At 35.0% G+C, this 18,661-nt stretch overlaps 1 protein-coding gene across 1 annotated transcript in view; it reads left to right on the top strand.

The window, feature by feature from the left end:
* The window catches only part of EPHA6 (EPH receptor A6), a 449,967-nt gene that overhangs the window by 94,442 nt on the left and 336,864 nt on the right, over positions 1 to 18,661 (top strand). Inside the window, exon 3 of the mRNA XM_026700746.2 lies at positions 14,083 to 14,746. Coding sequence (XP_026556531.1) covers positions 14,083 to 14,746 — 664 coding nt within the window. The remainder of the gene's footprint in view (positions 1 to 14,082; positions 14,747 to 18,661) is intronic.

The raw sequence follows: 18,661 nt of genomic DNA on the forward strand, positions 1-18,661 counted from the left end.
CCAAACTCTTTTATTGTAAGGTTATCACAGTTAGTTTTTTAAAACTTAAATAATACATTATTTATTATGCTAATAATTAACCATGCCAAAAATGCTTTCAACCAGTTATATAGCAAACCTTCAGTTATGTATAATAATATAGAATATAATATTGCAATACTTGCTATCCATTTCCTTTCATAAATATTGCATATTTTTCTTCAAATTCTTTAAATTAAAAATAGAAAAGCATCCCAATCAGTTTTACTGTAGGACTAATCAAGGAATATATTTCTTCTTACTGAGTGTATTGGCTTCATGAGATTTTAAATTCTTTTTTTCATCTTTAAATTGTTTAAAAAACTGTGACCCAGAAACATTTTCAATCTGCCTTCTTACTGAATTTCTGCTCATAGGATCTGACTTCTAATATTAGTAAAGTCAACAATTATATTGCTTCATATTTTTGCTTTTTCTCCATATCATTATTTTTGCTTCTATAGTCTAAAGCAGCAGATACTGGTAGGGATAACAATAACCTTAAAAGATGTAACCAGAAATTGTTATGACATTAAAACTCTTGCTTTTCAACCTCTAACTCCTTTCCCCATATCCTGCTACTATTATTTAGCATCAAAATGCTTTAGTCCAGAAGTGTCAAATTCACATTGTCACGGTGCTATCATGTGATATATTGTAACTTTTCCCCCCTTTGCTAAACCACAAGTTTGATATCCCTGCTTTAGTCAGTTCTGCAGTCTAGAATCATCTGCAGAATTTACCCATACTTTTACAACAATATATAGATGTAATGCTAATGATTGTCCAGCCATGCAGAAATTTTATGCATATACACTCACAGGTATATAAATACATTATATGTATACACTATAACTAATGTATTTACATGGATATATGTGATACAAGCATCGCACTTTCTGCCTTTCTATAAAGCACTACTCTTTTTCAGGGATTGCTATACAGCTTCAGGGAATAAAATTAAAAGATGTAGCAAATGTTTAATAGGCTACTTTTACAATTTCATGCAGATGGACCTGATTTCAATGCAGTATAATATTGGAGATGATGTTGTGAAAAGCAGTGCTGAATAGATGAAATTCAGCTTTTACTTCTACTTCTCCCTGCCCTATCTTCTCCCTTTCTACTTTTATTACATTCAATATACTATACTGTTCATCCTTTGTCCTGATATTACCATGCTGAATGCATCTTCACCTTGCAACCAGGTTTGTTGAGGAAGGAATTAGTAAGCTGGTGATGTTAGTATATATTGGTTATATAACACAGGCCAAAAATAACGAGAAATAACAAAGAAACTTGTTTATATATTAAATAAATAAAATAAACTTAATAAAGGACTCCCATTTTATTTCAGTAGACTGTTTTTGTATTTAATCATTTTTAACCTTACTATTTAAAAGAAATATAGGACTGGCCAATACTTGTTATAAAAGCATTTATATATAAAAATTAGATCTTTCTTATATAGTAGCATGAATGCTAACATGAAGTATGCTGTCATTAGTTTTTCTCCTATAAAAAATGCCCTCCTCCAAAAATCCTGAAAAAACTACAGTACTGAATATCATGTACAGATCATGATAAAAGGGGTTTTTAGAGTTTGTTTATATCAGATGAATATGAATTTTAAAAACATTATCAGGAAAGTATATTAAATATTCATGAATAGTTTACACAGATTATGGCCCAATGTGTATAAAGCCTCTGTTCATTTGTGAGCATAAAGGATTATAACTTTTCCACATTTAAGAGAAAGAAAAAAATCCATATATCAAGTATGATTTTTCTAATGCAAATAATAAAGCATTATAGGAAATATATCAATTAATAGATCTAATTACTGCTGACAATTGAATGAAATGCTTGCTCTCTTCTCTTGTCCTCACTTGAATTGCATTAAGCCATAGTGTACAAGTATGAATGCCTTCAACTTGTAGCAGATAAAGCATTATTCTATCTTGCCTTTCCCTTAGACTTTTTGTAGGGCATATGAACATTCATTTCTCCTTTTACTCCTTGAAGTGGTACATTAGACTTGTTTCAGTTATCTGATTTTGAACACGACACTCTGCAAGTTATATTTATAGATTTTGAAAAACTAATATACACTTTTAACAGATTTTTTTAAAAAGATCTCTTGTCTTAACAAAATACATTTTGCTTCTTCTGCTTAGCTTTTTCTGAGTCTTAATTTGTATCAGCTGTGTTATACTAGAGAGTACTCATAATATGAGAAATTATTCAGAACATACTGTCATACATAAAATCAGCTAATGGTGTTGGTTGGAGCATTTAAGATTAAAAATTCATACAGTGCAATCAGATCCCATCTTGCAAAATAAGTTGCTGGTTCCAGAATGATTTGGAGCGAGCTCTAATATCTTTAGCAGAAGCAATGAATGGCCATTACTGTATGGTCCTGTTTTATAAATAGTGATTCTAAACAACAAACAGGGTTTTTGGATTGTATGCACTTAAGTGATCAAATCATATTCAAATGTATATATCATTAGGTCTCATCCAAGAGTTTCTTTGCAATATACTTTTACTAATCAAAGGGTAGGCCATCATCTACAAAAACTACTTCGTTACATCTTGTTTAAGTTTTGGAATCAAAATGGAAGGGCATTTTCAGCACCACAACCCATTTCCTCCTTGCAAAATACACAGAACGTTTAAAGATAACTGTATATTGTGCATACTACTCTGTTAGTACGTTTCATCCATTGAATATGTTGCTATCAAGAAGGGTTCTTTTCACTGGCTTGATACAGCAACCCTTGTTACAATATCAGAATTTAGAATTCAGAATTTAATTTAGATTATTCAGAGGTTTGAAAGATTCCCTGCTTCATTTCTTTTCTAAAATTAAACATGTCCTATTTCTATTAATGCATATTTTATATTTGCATTTTTATATGCAGACTTCTAGTAGAGAATGTTTCAAAGCACTCATATAATCATGTGTTTGTGAGAAATTGAGGAGATATAATACACAATATTCATATAAAATTCTTGCAGCTGTGAGAGAAAAAGAAGCTCCAGAATTCAGGCTTATTTTCTTTCCATTGAGTTAACCTTCATCAAGACCTTCAGAGACTATTCTCATGGAGTTAAAAACAAAACGTTATTACCCATGCAAAATAGACTAAAGGGTATGAGTAAGTGCGTGTGTGTTTTAATACTGTGCTAATAATTTTCACCTCAGTGAATTTTAATTAAGCAAAAATAACTACCTAGCTTGATAGCTCTTCATACTGTTGTGTGACTATGTGAACTCTACTAGTGAATATATAGAAATAGAAATTTGGACACAACAAACTCAGGAACAAGCTTTGAGAAGATGGGGTGTTGCAAGAAAGAACATAAGTTATTCACATTCCTTCAGTTAAAATACCATTAAATATTAATAGCTCTAGTGAGAAATGTTTAAGCAATCATTTCAAGTTCTTGGTTGTGGAAGAGTAGATATGTGAAGAAAAGGAGGATTGACTCGTTTATTTGAGACTCTGAAGCCCAGATATAGCCTGCAATTATTCTGAAAGGGGACAGGTTTTAGGGGAATATTTCATACTATAATGCATCACATATTGTACAAATTATAATGTGGTATATTTGAGTAAGTTTGTGAGAATTTTTATTCAGCTTTGTATTAATAACCTTTACCTATTTCCTTAAAACAACAAGCATGTTAAGTTTTTGATTTTTTTTTAAATGGAATTGCATAGAATTACACTTAGAGCACAAAATTCATAAAATCTTCAGCTAGCTTGCCCAGGTCTGAGAATTTGAACTGTGCAGTATCCCTGGGTTTGAGTACAAAATATACAAATAAACATACCTTTTCAGGTATATTACCTATGCCAAAGTTATGAAGCATTCCTCAAAACATACACTACTGTTTTATACTTGCAACACAATAACAAAACAATATTTAACTGCCAGTTTGCATTAAAATGTCTGTTTCATCATATGTCTTTGTGCTTTGACACTTTTGAAGAGCTCTATAACATGATTTTTCTGTTTTGCTGTTAACATTATACAGCAAAATGAATTGAAATTAAGCCTAAGGTTACATTCTGACCAGTGGTGAGATGCAATTTTTTTTTACTACCAGTTCTGTGGGCATGGCTTGTGGGTGTGGCAGGACAAGGATATTATAAAATCTTCGGTCAGAGGTGGTATTTGCCAGTTGCCCAACTACTCAAAATTTCCACCTGCTGAATAGCACCTCTGCTTCTGACATATTTGGAAGGAACAGCTGCACTTATATTATCATCTTTGGTGCATAGAAAATGATCAAATCAATTACCGTTGGTGACATACAGCATTCTTCACATACTCTTTATTATTCAAAAGCTACTTTTACATAGAAATTCAATGTATACTTCTACTGTTGGATCTCAATTCATTGCTCTGTAAAATATGAACCTTTTCAAAATATCATTAATAATTAATAGAATTAATTAATTGCATCTACATGGGTGGGGGAAGCATGCAGGGGGATACCCTAAGATTCTATCTTAGGCCCAATACTCTTCAACATTTTCATAAACATTTCAGTGGTGAGAAAATTAAGGTCTTACACGTAGACAAGAAAAACCAAATGCATACTGTAGATGTGTCTTGAACATTTATTATCTGGAAACATTTACAAATTTAGGTCATCAAACATCTAAAATGTTCATTTATTACTCTGAGTTAACATTATTTTCAGTCAGCTAAGATGTTACTTTTAGCCTTTAGCAGCTAAACTGAGTTTGTGTCTGTGTGTGTACATCCCATTTATATATGCATATATATTTACATATATGTGTTTTTGGATTATAGAATATATATATGTATTGCTATTGTGTTTACAAGTAATCTTCTACTATCTTGCCATGTAATAATACAGATAAATACCAAATATTATAATTAGTGTCCCCTGAACATCATGATGATGATGATGATATGATGATGATGATAAATTAATATTGATTCATTGATTTTATATATTTTCATATTCCAAACAGGCTTGTATCACCAAAATAAATTAATATAAAAAGAGCATAACACTGATAAATTTTTTGAGCTGAGCAACTAATTTGGTGGGCATTATCTGTGTACTACTTCATATAATTATAAATTAAAAGCTTTGTGAAATAGAAAATAGGGAAAATAGATGGACATACACTTAAAAGACATTAGCTTTTGATATCTTTCCTTGCCTTCTTTCAATGTACAAGTCACTCTGCACATGGATTTTGTTATATAATACTTACTAGCCACATTTATGAGAGTGAGAATTTTCTCTTCACTTGTCTTTTATTCATCCACAGGGAGGAACCCTTAACATCTCCATTGATATCATAGATCAGAGAGATAAGTTCTCATTTTAAAGACACAGTCTTGGAGATAATCTCCTGGCTACCATATTTCACTGTGCTAATTGTACTTTTTTAAAAAAAATATTGGTGAAAGAAGTAAGCCATAGACAGTAATTCTCTAAATATTTATCTAAAAGTTCTTTAACTTCATGGTGCCTCTTAATAAATATGACTAAATTTATTGAACCATGAAATTTTAATTAAAGGAAATATATACAGAATTTTAAATAGTTTTATGTCCTTCATTGTCTGAGAACAAAAGAATAATTTCCTTCAACAGTTGACTTTTATAAGACATTTTCAATCATTTGTATTAACATAACATGTTATTTTAAAATGCTGCAGTTTTCTCATATTAGAAGTGGAAATCAATATTTTATAAGCCAGAGTATTTTTTACAATAATAATTCCATAAAAATTGCAATAAATGATTACAATGCAATTCACAGTATTTATTTATCTATCAAATTTGAAACTGCCAGCCTTCTCACAGAGGGACTCTGGATAGTATATAAATAAAATATTAAAAGATAAAAACAGTATAAAAAAAATTAAAAATTCGGGGCACAGACCAGCTCCACAACTTCGTGCTTCTCTGAGTCCTACAGAAGGCTGGAGAGCCATGTTTTCATACCTTCTCAAAGGCCAGGAGAGTGGGGAGGCTCACATCTGGAGGGGAATGTTCCACGGTGTGGGGGCCATGACAGACAAGGCTGCCATTCTTTAACAGGGTCCACAACATACCTTCTCTGGCTGACTGGATTGGATGGGCCAATGTAAAAGGGTGAATGTGGTTCCATAGGTAGCCTGGCCCTATGTCATATGGACTTTCAATGTCATAACCAGCATCTTAAATTGGACTAGAAGCAAACTGGCACCCAGTGCATCTTGCACAGCAAAAGTGTTATATGCAGTGTTGTTTGGGTGCCCAAGTTTGCTCATGCAGCCACATTCTGTGCCAGCTGAAACTTCGGGATACTTTTCAAAGGCAGCCCCATGTAAAACACATTTCAATAGTCCAAATGACAGATGACCAGGGTATATATTATTTATACTTCTAGACAACACATTTCTCTCAAGGAGGGGCTCTGGGTTGCTTTTATACACTGCTGTCCTAATTTTCTATATTTAAAATTATTAATCTATTATTTTGAGCATTACATAAGTGTCTGTTACATGTTATTGCTATTTTATAATCTGTATATCATGAATAATATACAAAATCATGTGGCAAACAATAAAATGTAATTAACAATGAAATCCAGCTTTATGCCCACCTTACTAATATTCAGTTAATCATGCAAATGTCTAAAACTAAAATATGAGCTAACAATTATCTTCAATATTATTTAAACATAAAAATATACTAAAGTGAAGTTTAGAAGGTCTGATGTCCAAAAAAATATAAAACACTAGTCAATCTCCTAGAAGACAATATTTAACAAATTAAACTGGAGTTTTATAATAGAGTTCCTATTTCTGCTTTGTCACTTTTATATTCCTTGTATTATTTGACTTACATAAGAGACAGTATAATGAACTTTTGGAAAGGAGGATTTAGGAGACTAAATCAAGTTCATTGTTCACTACAGAACTTGTATTCCTCTGTATAATATCTTTCTTAGAATTTGAAAAGTATTGTTTTCCCCATTTTAGTCTTTTATTCTCAAGACTAACCTTGGTACATTAATTTGGTATCATAGGTTTCTAATCTTACTATCATGCTTGTTGCCTTTTCTGAATCTGCTTTAAACTTACTTGAATTTTCTTAAAATTTGTTATCCAAACCTGTACCTGTGGTAGAGTCTGATCAACAGTGAAGACGATGGAGTATAATGCACCATAATGGATGGATGATTAATGCACCATAAAAAACCCTTGTCTTTTTAAAGGAAAATTATAACCAACTACACTTTCAAAATCTTTTCACACCAGGACATGTTAGAAAATCTCAGCTTTTCAGATACTTAACTCCTTGTTCAACAATTGACTTAACGTCTCTGAAAACTCTTACAGAAGACTTGATTAGATTAGATTCTGTATTGCAGAGAAGAATGAAGCCTGATTTACACAAGAGATAATTTGCCATCTTCAGTTTAAAGAAGAGCCTTTTCTGCTTGTCCATTGTCTTGATATCTTGTGAGACAACTGACCTATGCTCAAATAATAACTCCATAGATTGGGAACTGCTGGATGCCACTTTACCAAATTTAGCTCTTGAAAATATTTAAAATTACCAAGTGGAAAAAGACTTGACTTATATTTTTCACTTGCTTCTTCAGCATTATATTTGTTACCTGTATCTTAGAATACAAATGTGTGTTTGTGCACATTAACTTAACAACCTTGGATTTGTCTCAGGAAGCCATGACCTCCACTAAAAGAAAGATAATCATCAATCAGAACTGGACTTTTTGGTAAATCAAGCTGTAGCATTTCATACAAACTGCAGTTTCTGTACCATCTTCAAAGGAAAGTCTGCATAAAGCACCTTATAAACATTCAATCTTAAGTTTAGCAAGATTTACTGGTGCACCTAATGGTGTAATTTATCAGTATATGACTGACCATTGCCTGGGCTTCTTCAGGTTAAGAAATAAGTAAGTGATAAATCAGCCATATGTGGGAAAAACTAGTTATCTGAGCTCTTATATACAGATGTAGGAGAAATCTAGATCATGTAACTCATCAACCATGGTGGTGCAGTGGTTAGAATTCAGTACTGCAGGCTAATTTTGCCAACTGCTGGCAGTTCAATTCTCACCAGTTCAAGGTTGATTCAGCCTTCTATCCTTCCAAGATTGGTAAAATGAGGGTCCAGATGGCTGAGGCAATATGCTGTCTCCGTAAACTGCTTACAGAAGGCTGAAAAGCACTCTGAAGCAGTATATAAGTCTAAGTGATATTGGTATTGCTATCATGTTCCAAACAGGCAATTTTTGAATACCTAGACAAAGCAACTCTTCATTAGTATCATCTTCAGCATATTGATCCTTAGTAGCTAAATACTTATGGTATACTCTTTCTATCACTTCTATCCATATAATCCAATAGAAATGGATTTTGGAAATACAGTATATGCATGATGTTTGTGTGAGAGAATAAGGAAGAGGTGTTGGGGAGACTGAATTATAGAAATGTATTCATTGGGCTGGGAAGGGCTGGGCTGAGCTGGCTGATTGGTTCGCTGATTGGCTGGCTGTTGGCTGTCTAGATGGATGGAGGGCATAAAGACTTCAAAAGACTGGGGTGGGGCCTTTTCTGATCATTCTTCAATTAAGAAAGAGATTAAATAAAGTAAAGTAGAAGAAAATGTAGAGTTTTGAACCAAGCAACTACTTTATTTAAATAGTTATTGTTCCTCAGATGGCCTAAAACCCATAAAGGTTGAGGCCTCCCAACTTTGATAATAACACTAATATTTGGGAAATACATTTCATTTATTTAGCAAATTTATTTATTTATTTATTTGATTTGTCAATCACTTATAAGATAATAGGTATAAGTATATATATAGTTATGAATACATGAAATGGATACATATAAGGAAAATAAAAAGAAACAATAGGACAGGGAGGGTAGGCACGTTGGTGTGCTTATGCATGAGCCCTACAGACCTCTTAAGAAAGGGGTGAGGTCAATAGTAGACAGTCTAAGGTTAAAGTTTTGGGGGTTTGGGGAAGAAACCACAGAGTCAGGTAGAGTATTCCAGACATTGACCACTCTGTTGCTGAGGTCGTATTTCGTGCAATCAAGTTTGGTGCAATTTACCTTGAGTTTGTATCTATTGTGTACTCTTGTATTGTTATGGTTGAAGCTGAAGTATTCATTGACAGGTAGGACATTGTAATGTATGATTTTATATACTATACTTAGATCAGACTGAAGGCAGCGAAGTTCTAAGTTTTCTTGGTCTAGAATTTCAAGTCTGGTGGCATAAGGTATTCTGCAACGAGTAGAGAGTGGAAAACTCTTCTTGTGAAATATTTCTGGACTTTCTCAACTGTGTTAATATCAGATATGTAATGTGGGTTCCAGACTGATAAGCCGTATTCAAGTATTGGTCTTTTATATGCTCTAGTTAGTAGTGTGATATTACCAGAGAAAAAGCTGCGCAGGATTAGGTTAACAATTCTTAATGCCTTTTTGGCTATGTAGTTACAGTGGCTCTAGCACTTAGATCATTAGAGTTGAGTACTCCAAGGTCCTTGACAGAGTTTGGATCATCAACAAGGTCTTGACTATTCAGCTTGTATTTTATTTTCTATATACCTGCCCATCTTACTAAACGTGATTCTAGTGAATGTACTACCCACAACAATTATCCACAATATAGCTATGAAAAAAAATTCAACATAAATAAGAAACAAGTTTGTGGTAAAATAACACTTAAGCACAATGCAGCAATATCACAGGCTCCCCAGGAGATCCTCGGGGTTGTTGAAACATCCACATTTTAAGGACTTTCCAGAAACCTAACAGGGATGGACTAACCTTATTCTGGGTCAGGGATGTTGTAGAGATTGGGAACCACAGCCAACAAAAAATTTCTTCTGGATCCTCTGAGGTGGAACTCTAGAACACAAAACCCAGAACATATGTCTCCTGCTGGATCTTATGGAATGGATATATATGATTAGGAAAAGGCAGTCCATAAAGTAACTTTGTTCTTGGGAGCAGACCAACAGCCAATGTAGTTAATCACTGCCTTTTTCAAAAATATTTTTTTTAATTCTTCCTGTATAATTTTTATAAATAACTCCAGGTGGTGGACACATAAAATACTCCTTACTCCATGTACATTCTCCACAACAACAACTCTGTAAGGTGAGTTGGACTGAGAGAGACCCAAATTCAGCCAGCTGGTTTTCATGCCTAAAGTGGGATTAGAACACTGAGTCTCCTGGTTTACAGCCTATTACTGTATGAAAAACAAAAAACAAACAAACCAGAGCAGAGCAAATTATTTTCACAACACATTGCAGGTTCTTTGAGCATTCAAGGCTCAAAAAGCAAACAGCAAGAAATCCATTACCACATAAAAGTGGGAGAGAAAGATATAAGATTTAAATTTTAGGAGATTACATATTTTAGTCTGGAGTGGTAGATTCTAATCTTCTTTGTTCTTAAGGCAATAAAGCATTGTCCTGACTGTTCTGCTACTAGCTACTGCAGTTTCATCTTTGGCACTCTATACACCGTTAAATTATCTCATTACAGCTTAATTCCAAGTTCAGTCTCAGATCTTTAATAAGGATATAGGAATTGCATTACGGATGAGTTTATCACAGAGACAAATGATCCACAGAAATTAAAAAAGAAATACTAGCAATTCTTAAAGTTTACTGAATATAGAAATGCTTATTCAAGCATGTATGATTGCTTGGTTATAAAATCATATTACTGGAGAATGTCACAAATATTAACATAAAGTTTTGTTTTGAATCTTTAATATATAGGATGTGCAAAGTACCAGAAAAAGCTTCAGTTTTATGCAGTTCATTTAAACAACGGCAATCCCCCAAATGAACTGTTGTGGTAAAATCAAATTTTATGCAAATCTAAATTGTTTCAGGATACAAATAATTAGGAGTACCTCCTATCATTCCCAAAAGATAGAAAAGTGAATCTGTGATAGCAAGCTAAAGAGATTATATTGTACAGTTGCATCTGAAACAGTTATTAGTATAGGAAAACTGCTTGTCATTATCAAAATGAAAAGTAAATTAAAATATAAGAACAAATAATCCTTGGTATTTAAGGGCATGTATATTCCATCCTCCTTAGCTAGTCTTTTGTTCCTTAGCTGAACCTCCCTTAAGACTGGAAGATCATTGCAGTGTCCTTTGATTCAAAACCAAGAATCTTGCAGCTGAAGAAACTGCACTGATATAAACAGAGAGAAGCTGTTAATAAATCAAGCATTTCATTCACAGTACTTCACCTTATGTTACTTTCTGTCTCCCCCAAGACAATTCATAAAAAACATCATGTTCTGTTTAACTGAGGGTAAAATAATGCTGACTTCAGCCCTGCTTACATACAAGATTTTCCATAAATGTCAGATCTGATGTTTTAACAGAAGGTTCAAATTGTGTTTAAATAATTATTCTGATCCTTCCTTTGGGATGCTATTCATACAAACAGGTGAAAAAGTGTACCTAATGCAAAATGGTTAGCATTGCTTCATCAGAATTCTTCATGTTTTGGTGTTATCACACAATGCTTTTTTTTATGACTGATGAGTGGTTTGCCAATGAAAAATGTAGTACAAGATTCAGATTTCTCCCTGAAATAATCACAGTAAGTTTCTAAAAGAGAACCACCGTCATTTATAGAAACACTGCAATGAGTTTAAAGTTCAACTCAGCTGTATATTCAGCTGATGGACAGATCTTATACTTGGTTACCCATCTGTAAAATAGAAAGTGGTTTGGCTTCACAGAGTACAAATATATGGGGAGATAATGTATTCTGTATATTATGAAGGTCACTGTAATGACAAGGTATAGTTCTGAGTTCTGAGAAGATATAGCCATGTTTGCCTGTGTCAGCAAACATAACAGAAAAGCCTATGTGATTTGTAGAAATGACATAATTTCTTTTTGTTTTTAGGCAAGGAAAGATGGAAGCATTGGGTGAAACCTACATTTATCCATGAAATTCAGTTTTCCTTGGCACTTCAATACCTCTTATCTTAAGCATATGTTGCATTGATAGAATTGGTACAAAGGGGTAGATACACACTGCAGATACAGTTCATATCAAAATGTAAACATGTACACTGGCATCATGAAACAAAACTCTACCCTTATGTAAAGTAGTTGGATAAAAGTATTTAGATCACATTTTTTGCACCCAAACACTTGTTTTTTTTTCATTTGTTCTACCTATTCCACTGTGGATGCTGAGATCTTAGAAATTATATATGTAGACATACACTTCTTTAAATTAAATAAATATGGGGGCACCTAATGTAGAATGCCCACAAAGCAGTAAAAGATAGACTAAATATGTTATGACACATTTCAGAAATGGTGTTTAGTTGAAGGTGACTTTATCAACATTTCTCTATTCTTTATAAAGCTGAAAATTATCCAGTTCTATTGGTGTTATAACTTACAGTAAACTGCAAGTCAGAGACATTGCTTTAATATGTTTTTCATTATAAACTAATAGTATTAATTCTTCAAGGATTCTGGTAAAATTAATTATTTAGTACTAACTTTGAATTTTTTACTTTTATCTCTCAGATTGGATTAATTTTGAAAGGTACTTTGAGTTTTTAACTGGAAAACTACATAAAATAGCTTTTGCTTTGTTTTATCCTTATCTTTCTTGTGAGATTGCTGTCAAAATAAAAACTGTCCTGGTTAATCTGCAATTTTCTGTATCTTTCTTTCCCCCTCTCTCCACCACTTTTTTTTTAAAAAATAAGAGCAATATTTGGTCTCCATCAGTCATCTGAAATTTACCTTTTCTACAGATTGAACAGATGCTTGTAATAAAAGCCTCAGCCAAGCTTCACCACTATGTAATTTCACTGCACTAAAGATAACTGGGCTACAGAAACTATATCAATAGACTTTTATCATTTGCTGGTGTTTTATGCCTTGTTGAAGATAAGAGAAAGAAGCATAATGTCTTCACTGATTAACAAATCTGTCTTAAAATCAAAATGATTCTTGCCATCAGTCCATTACTGATATCTCCATTTGTATTATTTTGGATGGGTGAAAAGATATGAAGTGAAGATAGATTTTATTTTCACCTGTATTTATTTAACTTCACTATTGTCCAGACTCTTGTCATGAATGATAGCAATTTCTGTAGCAGATAGGGATTTTGACAGATTTATTTTACCTTCATGCTCATTCCTATTCCCATTTGACCCTCTTTTAGTCAGCTTATTTTTGAATTTCCATCACTTTCAAGTTTTTACTTCTTTTGCAAACATATATTATTCCAATCATTAATATATTAATCTCTTCAATTTGACTTAGTCTTATGTTTTTAGTTATGTCTTAAATGTGCATTATTTTAAAGTTTCTTTTCTTTTTTACTATAAGATTATTGATAAAATGGTTGTATATTATTGTTCTTCCTTTGTCCTTAGAAACAATGAAATTTTTTTCTCTCCAAGGACTCTACTAATAACTATGTCTACATATTATTAAAATATTAGGCCTATTACACATCCCTACACTTTTGAACCTGTACTGAATACTGAGATTGAAAATGAGCCAAGCAGAGATGTGCTCAGTAATTACTGAGAATTACTGAGAGCTTTGGGAATGTTGCCAAAGTTGTTTTAAAAAGCTATTGTGGTGAAAAGAAAAACTGCAGCTCAAAGTGTCTCTGATGAATTGTGTTTCGTTTTCTCTGAAGGGAGAGAATTGGAGCAAATAATCATTCAGATTAATGCTAGATAATCAATCTACTTCCAGAGCCTAACACAGAATATTTGGGGTGTTATCTGCATGCTTTTTGAAAAAGTGCTGCCCCCAAATGAAATAACCATTTGAAATGATAGTAATCTACTTCTGGCAATTTCAGTTTTGTCATAGTTCTTCAGTTTAATATCAATTAATATATCAACAACATTATGATCTTTTGAATTAATGCAAATAAAACATGCCTACAGTTTTTGATTATTATTATGATTTTTCAATGGAATGTATTTTCTTTTTAGTGGGATGCTATAACAGAAATGGATGAATATAATCGTCCTATCCACACATACCAGGTATGTAATGTTATGGAACCCAACCAAAACAACTGGCTTCGTACAAATTGGATCTCGCGTGATGCTGCCCAGAAAATTTATGTGGAAATGAAATTTACACTGAGGGACTGCAACAGCATTCCATGGGTGCTGGGGACATGCAAAGAAACATTCAACCTTTACTATCTGGAATCAGATGAATCCCATGGAATTAAATTCAAGCCAAACCAATACAGCAAAATTGATACTATTGCAGCTGATGAGAGTTTTACTCAGATGGATTTGGGAGATCGCATCCTGAAACTGAATACAGAAGTTCGTGAAGTGGGACCAATAAACCGTAAAGGATTTTTTCTTGCCTTCCAAGATATTGGGGCATGCATTGCTTTGGTTTCTGTCCGGGTTTACTACAAAAAGTGTCCTTTCACTGTTCGGAACTTGGCTATGTTTCCTGACACCATTCCAAGGGTTGATTCTTCTTCTTTAGTGGAAGTACGAGGTTCCTGTGTGAAGAGTGCTGAAGAACGGGATACTCCAAAGTTATATTGTGGAGCTGATGGCGATTGGCTAGTTCCTTTAGGACGATGCATATGCAGTGTTGGCTATGAAGAAGTGGATGGTTCATGCCATGGTAAGACAATTGTTTTAATTAAATTTCAAGACAAGTTTTGAGCTATGCTCAACCATATGGGTTATAATCCAGCTTTTAACTGAATTTCATTTATCAACAGAGAATGCATTAAATTCATTATATATTTAATTGCTGGATGAAGTTCATATACTGAAAACAAGTATGTCATCAATGAAGAATGATGAAAACTTCATTTACAGACAAAATGTTTACTCGTAGAAAAATATATAAAATGGAATTGTTCATTGTTATTTGCTCTTAAGAAGAGATATTTTGATATTTTGCTCTGTAGAATCATTAATCTTAGTGATTAGAATCATGGACAATTTTTTTTCAAATCAGAGTATGATCTTTAATTTCATATATATATATATATATATATATATATGGATCTTTGGTTGTTCGGGTTTTCTCCCGCGTAAGATTCAAAGTATCTAGGCAACGTTTCGATGAAGTCTCATTCATCATCTTCAGGCTTCTGTCTCCGGCTCTGTGCTTCTCAGAGTAATGTGAGATTGCAGCTGCTTCCTCCTTTTAACTGCCAGTGGGGGTGGGACTTGATTGGGTGGGGGCTTGGCTGTGTTCTGATTGGGTGGGGTGTGTTCTCATTGGTAGGGGGTTTGGCTGTGTTCTGATTGGTTGGGGGTTAGCCGTGTTCTGATTGGTTGGAGGCGTGTTCTGTTCAGGTGGGGGCTTGGTTGTGCTCAGGTTAGTCTTAGTTGCTAGGGGATTTGAGCTGGTGAGTTGTGATCTTGCTGTTTGGCTTCTAGTACGTGGTCCTGCTGCATCTTCATAGTGGGTGTCGGTTTGCTTCATGTATGGCTCAGAGGGGTTTGAAGTGGGTAGTGATGCAGCTGCAGTGCAGCTTCTGGTCCATGGTCGTGTCTCATTTTCTGAATGGGTGGGAGTCTGTTTTCTATATGGAAGTGTGGTGGTGGCATCTTGTGTGGCTCTCATGGGTGTGGGTCTGGTGTCCTTCTTCATGTTAGGTACTGCTGTTCATGAGGGCGGGTTTCCAAATGGCTGGAAGGCGGGAGGTGTCATCTCGTTTGTTCATGCTGTGTGGGCGTTTTTCTATCTCTATGGCTTCTCTGATTATTCTGCTGTTGAAGTGTTCGGTTTTGGCGATAGTTCTGGTATTTTTAAAATCAATTTCATGTCCTGTGGCTTTGAGGTGTTGGACCAGGGAAGAGGTCGTTTCTTCTTTTTTGATTGAGTTCTTATGTTCTTCAATGCGTGCACTTATTCTTCTGTTAGTTTGTCCAATGTATGTGGTAGGGCAGGCAGTGCAGGGGATTTCGTATACTCCTTGGTTTTCTAATTCGATTTTGTCTTTGGGGTTTCTTAGGATGGTGGATATTTTTCTGTTTGTGCAGAATGCTGTTTTGATGTTGTGTTTTTGGAGGATCTTGCTAATTTTGTCTGTAGTGCCTTTTATATATGGGAGGAGGGCTTTGCCGTTTTCTTGTTCTCTGTCTTGGATTTTGGTTGGGGTTTCTTTTTGGATTAGGTGGGAAGCAGCTGCAATCTCACATTACTCTGAGAAGCACAGAGCCGGAGACAGAAGCCTGAAGATGATGAATGAGACTTCATCGAAACGTTGCCTAGATACTTTGAATCTTACGCGGGAGAAAACCCGAACAACCAAAGATCCACATACAAATACCCGCGAGAACCTCAGAAAACAAATATATATATATATATAGCATTCAGCTTTGTTTGGGTATTTTCCCACATCATTGTAGTTGTGCTTTTAAAGTTGTAGCAACGTTTCGGCAGAATCTCATCTGCCATCATCAGGCTTCTGTATAGTGTTCATCTGTGAGTCAGGCTTTTATAGTGGTTTCAGATTTAAATTTTGGGCAGCCTATTGCTGTGCCAGAATGTTTTTTTCTTCACCCTGATTGGTTGGGAGTCTTGGTCTGTGTTTATTGGTCTTGGAGTTTGCTGTGTTCTGCTTGATTGGTGTTTATAATATCTTCTGTCTGTTTTTTTTGGCTCTTTTTGTATCTTGATTGGCTGGCAACATTGTGTTACTTTATTGGAGGCATTTAGTGCAGCTGGGCTCTGGGTAAATGGATGGCTATCATTAGTTAGGAAGCTAGGTTTCATCTGGGTGCCTAGTTGGGGTGTGTTTGAGCTGGAGGTATCGGGGGGATCTATCTGTGCCCAGGTGTTTGCCTGGCTTGTGGTGTGGAGATTTTTTTGTTAGTGAGTGCAGGCTTCCAAATGATTGACAGTCTAGTGGAATCATCTCTTCTATTCATGCTTTCTGGTCTTTTTTCAATCTCTATGACTTCCCTGATGATTCTGTGGCTGGAGTTTTCTATAGTGGCTAGGGTTTTGGTGCCATTGAAGTTGATGCTATGACCTGTGGCTTCCATGTGTTGGACTAGTGAGGAAGTGTGTTCCAGCTTTTTGACTGCATTTTTGTGTTCATCCAGGCGGGTACTTATTCTTCTGTTGGTCTGTCCAATGTATGTGGCCGGGCATGATGCACAGGAGACTTCGTATATGCCTTGGTTTTCCAGGTCAATTTTATCTTTGGGGTTTCTAAGGATGGTTGCTATTTTTCTGTGTGTTGAAGGCAGTCTTGATGTGATGTCTATGCAGTATCTTACTAATTTTGTCTGTAGTACCTCTTATGTAGGGCAGGACAGCTGTTCCATAGGTCTGTTCATCTTCTGGGTCTCTATTATGTCTCAGTGTGTTTTTGTGGATCAAGCCGGTGATTTTACTTTTGTGGAAGCTGTTGGCTGTCAGTACCTTAGTCAGGGTGCATAGTTCAGTCTTAATGTGTATCTTGTCTGCCAGGCGTTTGGTTCTAGTAATTAGTGTTTTAGCCACGGAGTTTATCTGTGCTGGGTGGTGGTGGGATTGGGCGTTGAGGTAGCGGTTAGTGTGTGTTTTCTTCTGGTATATGTTGTGTCCTAGTGTGCCATCTGTTTTTGTGTCCTAGTGTGCCATCTGTTTTTCTAGGAATGGTAGTTGTCAAAAACAGTCAGAAAAATAGCAGCCATCCTTAGAAACCCCAAAGATAAAACTGACCTGGAAAACCAAGGCATATACGAAATCCCCTGTGCATCATGCCTGGCCACATACATTGGACAGACCAATAGAAGAATAAGTACCCACCTGGATGAACACAAAAATGCAGTCAAAAAGCTGGAACACACTTCCTCACTAGTCCAACACATGGAAGCCACAGGTCATAGTATCAATGTCAATGGCACCAGAACCCTAGCCACTATAGAAAACCCCAGCCACAGAATCATCAGGGAAGCCATAGAGATTGGAAAAAGACCAGAAAGCATGAATAGAAGAGATGATTCCACCAGACTGTCAATCATTTGGAAGCCTGCACTCACTAACAAAAAAATCTCCACACCACAAGCCAGGCAAACACCTGGGCACAGATAGATCCCCCCTGATACCTCCAGCTCAAACATATCCCAACCAGGCACCCAGATGAAACCTAGCTTCCTAACTAATGATAGCCGTCCATTTACCTGGAGCCAAGCTGTACTAAAGGCCTCCAATAAAGTAACACAATGTTGCCAGCCAATCAAGATACAAAAAGAGCCAAAAAAACCAGACAGAAGATATTATAAACACCAATCAAGCAGAACACAGCAAACTCCAAGACCAATAAACACAGACCAAGACTCCCAACCAATCAGGGTGAAGAAAAAACCATTCTGGCACAGCAATAGGCTGCCCCAAATTTAAATCTGAAACCACTATAAAAGCCTGACTCACAGATGAACACTATACAGAAGCCTGATGATGGCAGATGAGATTCTGCCGAAACGTTGCTACAACTTTAAAAGCACAACTACAATGACGTGAGAAAATACCCGAACAAAGCTGAATGCCATACATGTAAGTACCCGCGAAAACTTAAGAAAAATATAT

This window comes from Pseudonaja textilis, chromosome 7 (assembly GCF_049901715.1).
Source record: "Pseudonaja textilis isolate UNSWEBS1 chromosome 7, rPseTex1.2, whole genome shotgun sequence".
Taxonomy (NCBI): domain Eukaryota; kingdom Metazoa; phylum Chordata; class Lepidosauria; order Squamata; family Elapidae; genus Pseudonaja; species Pseudonaja textilis.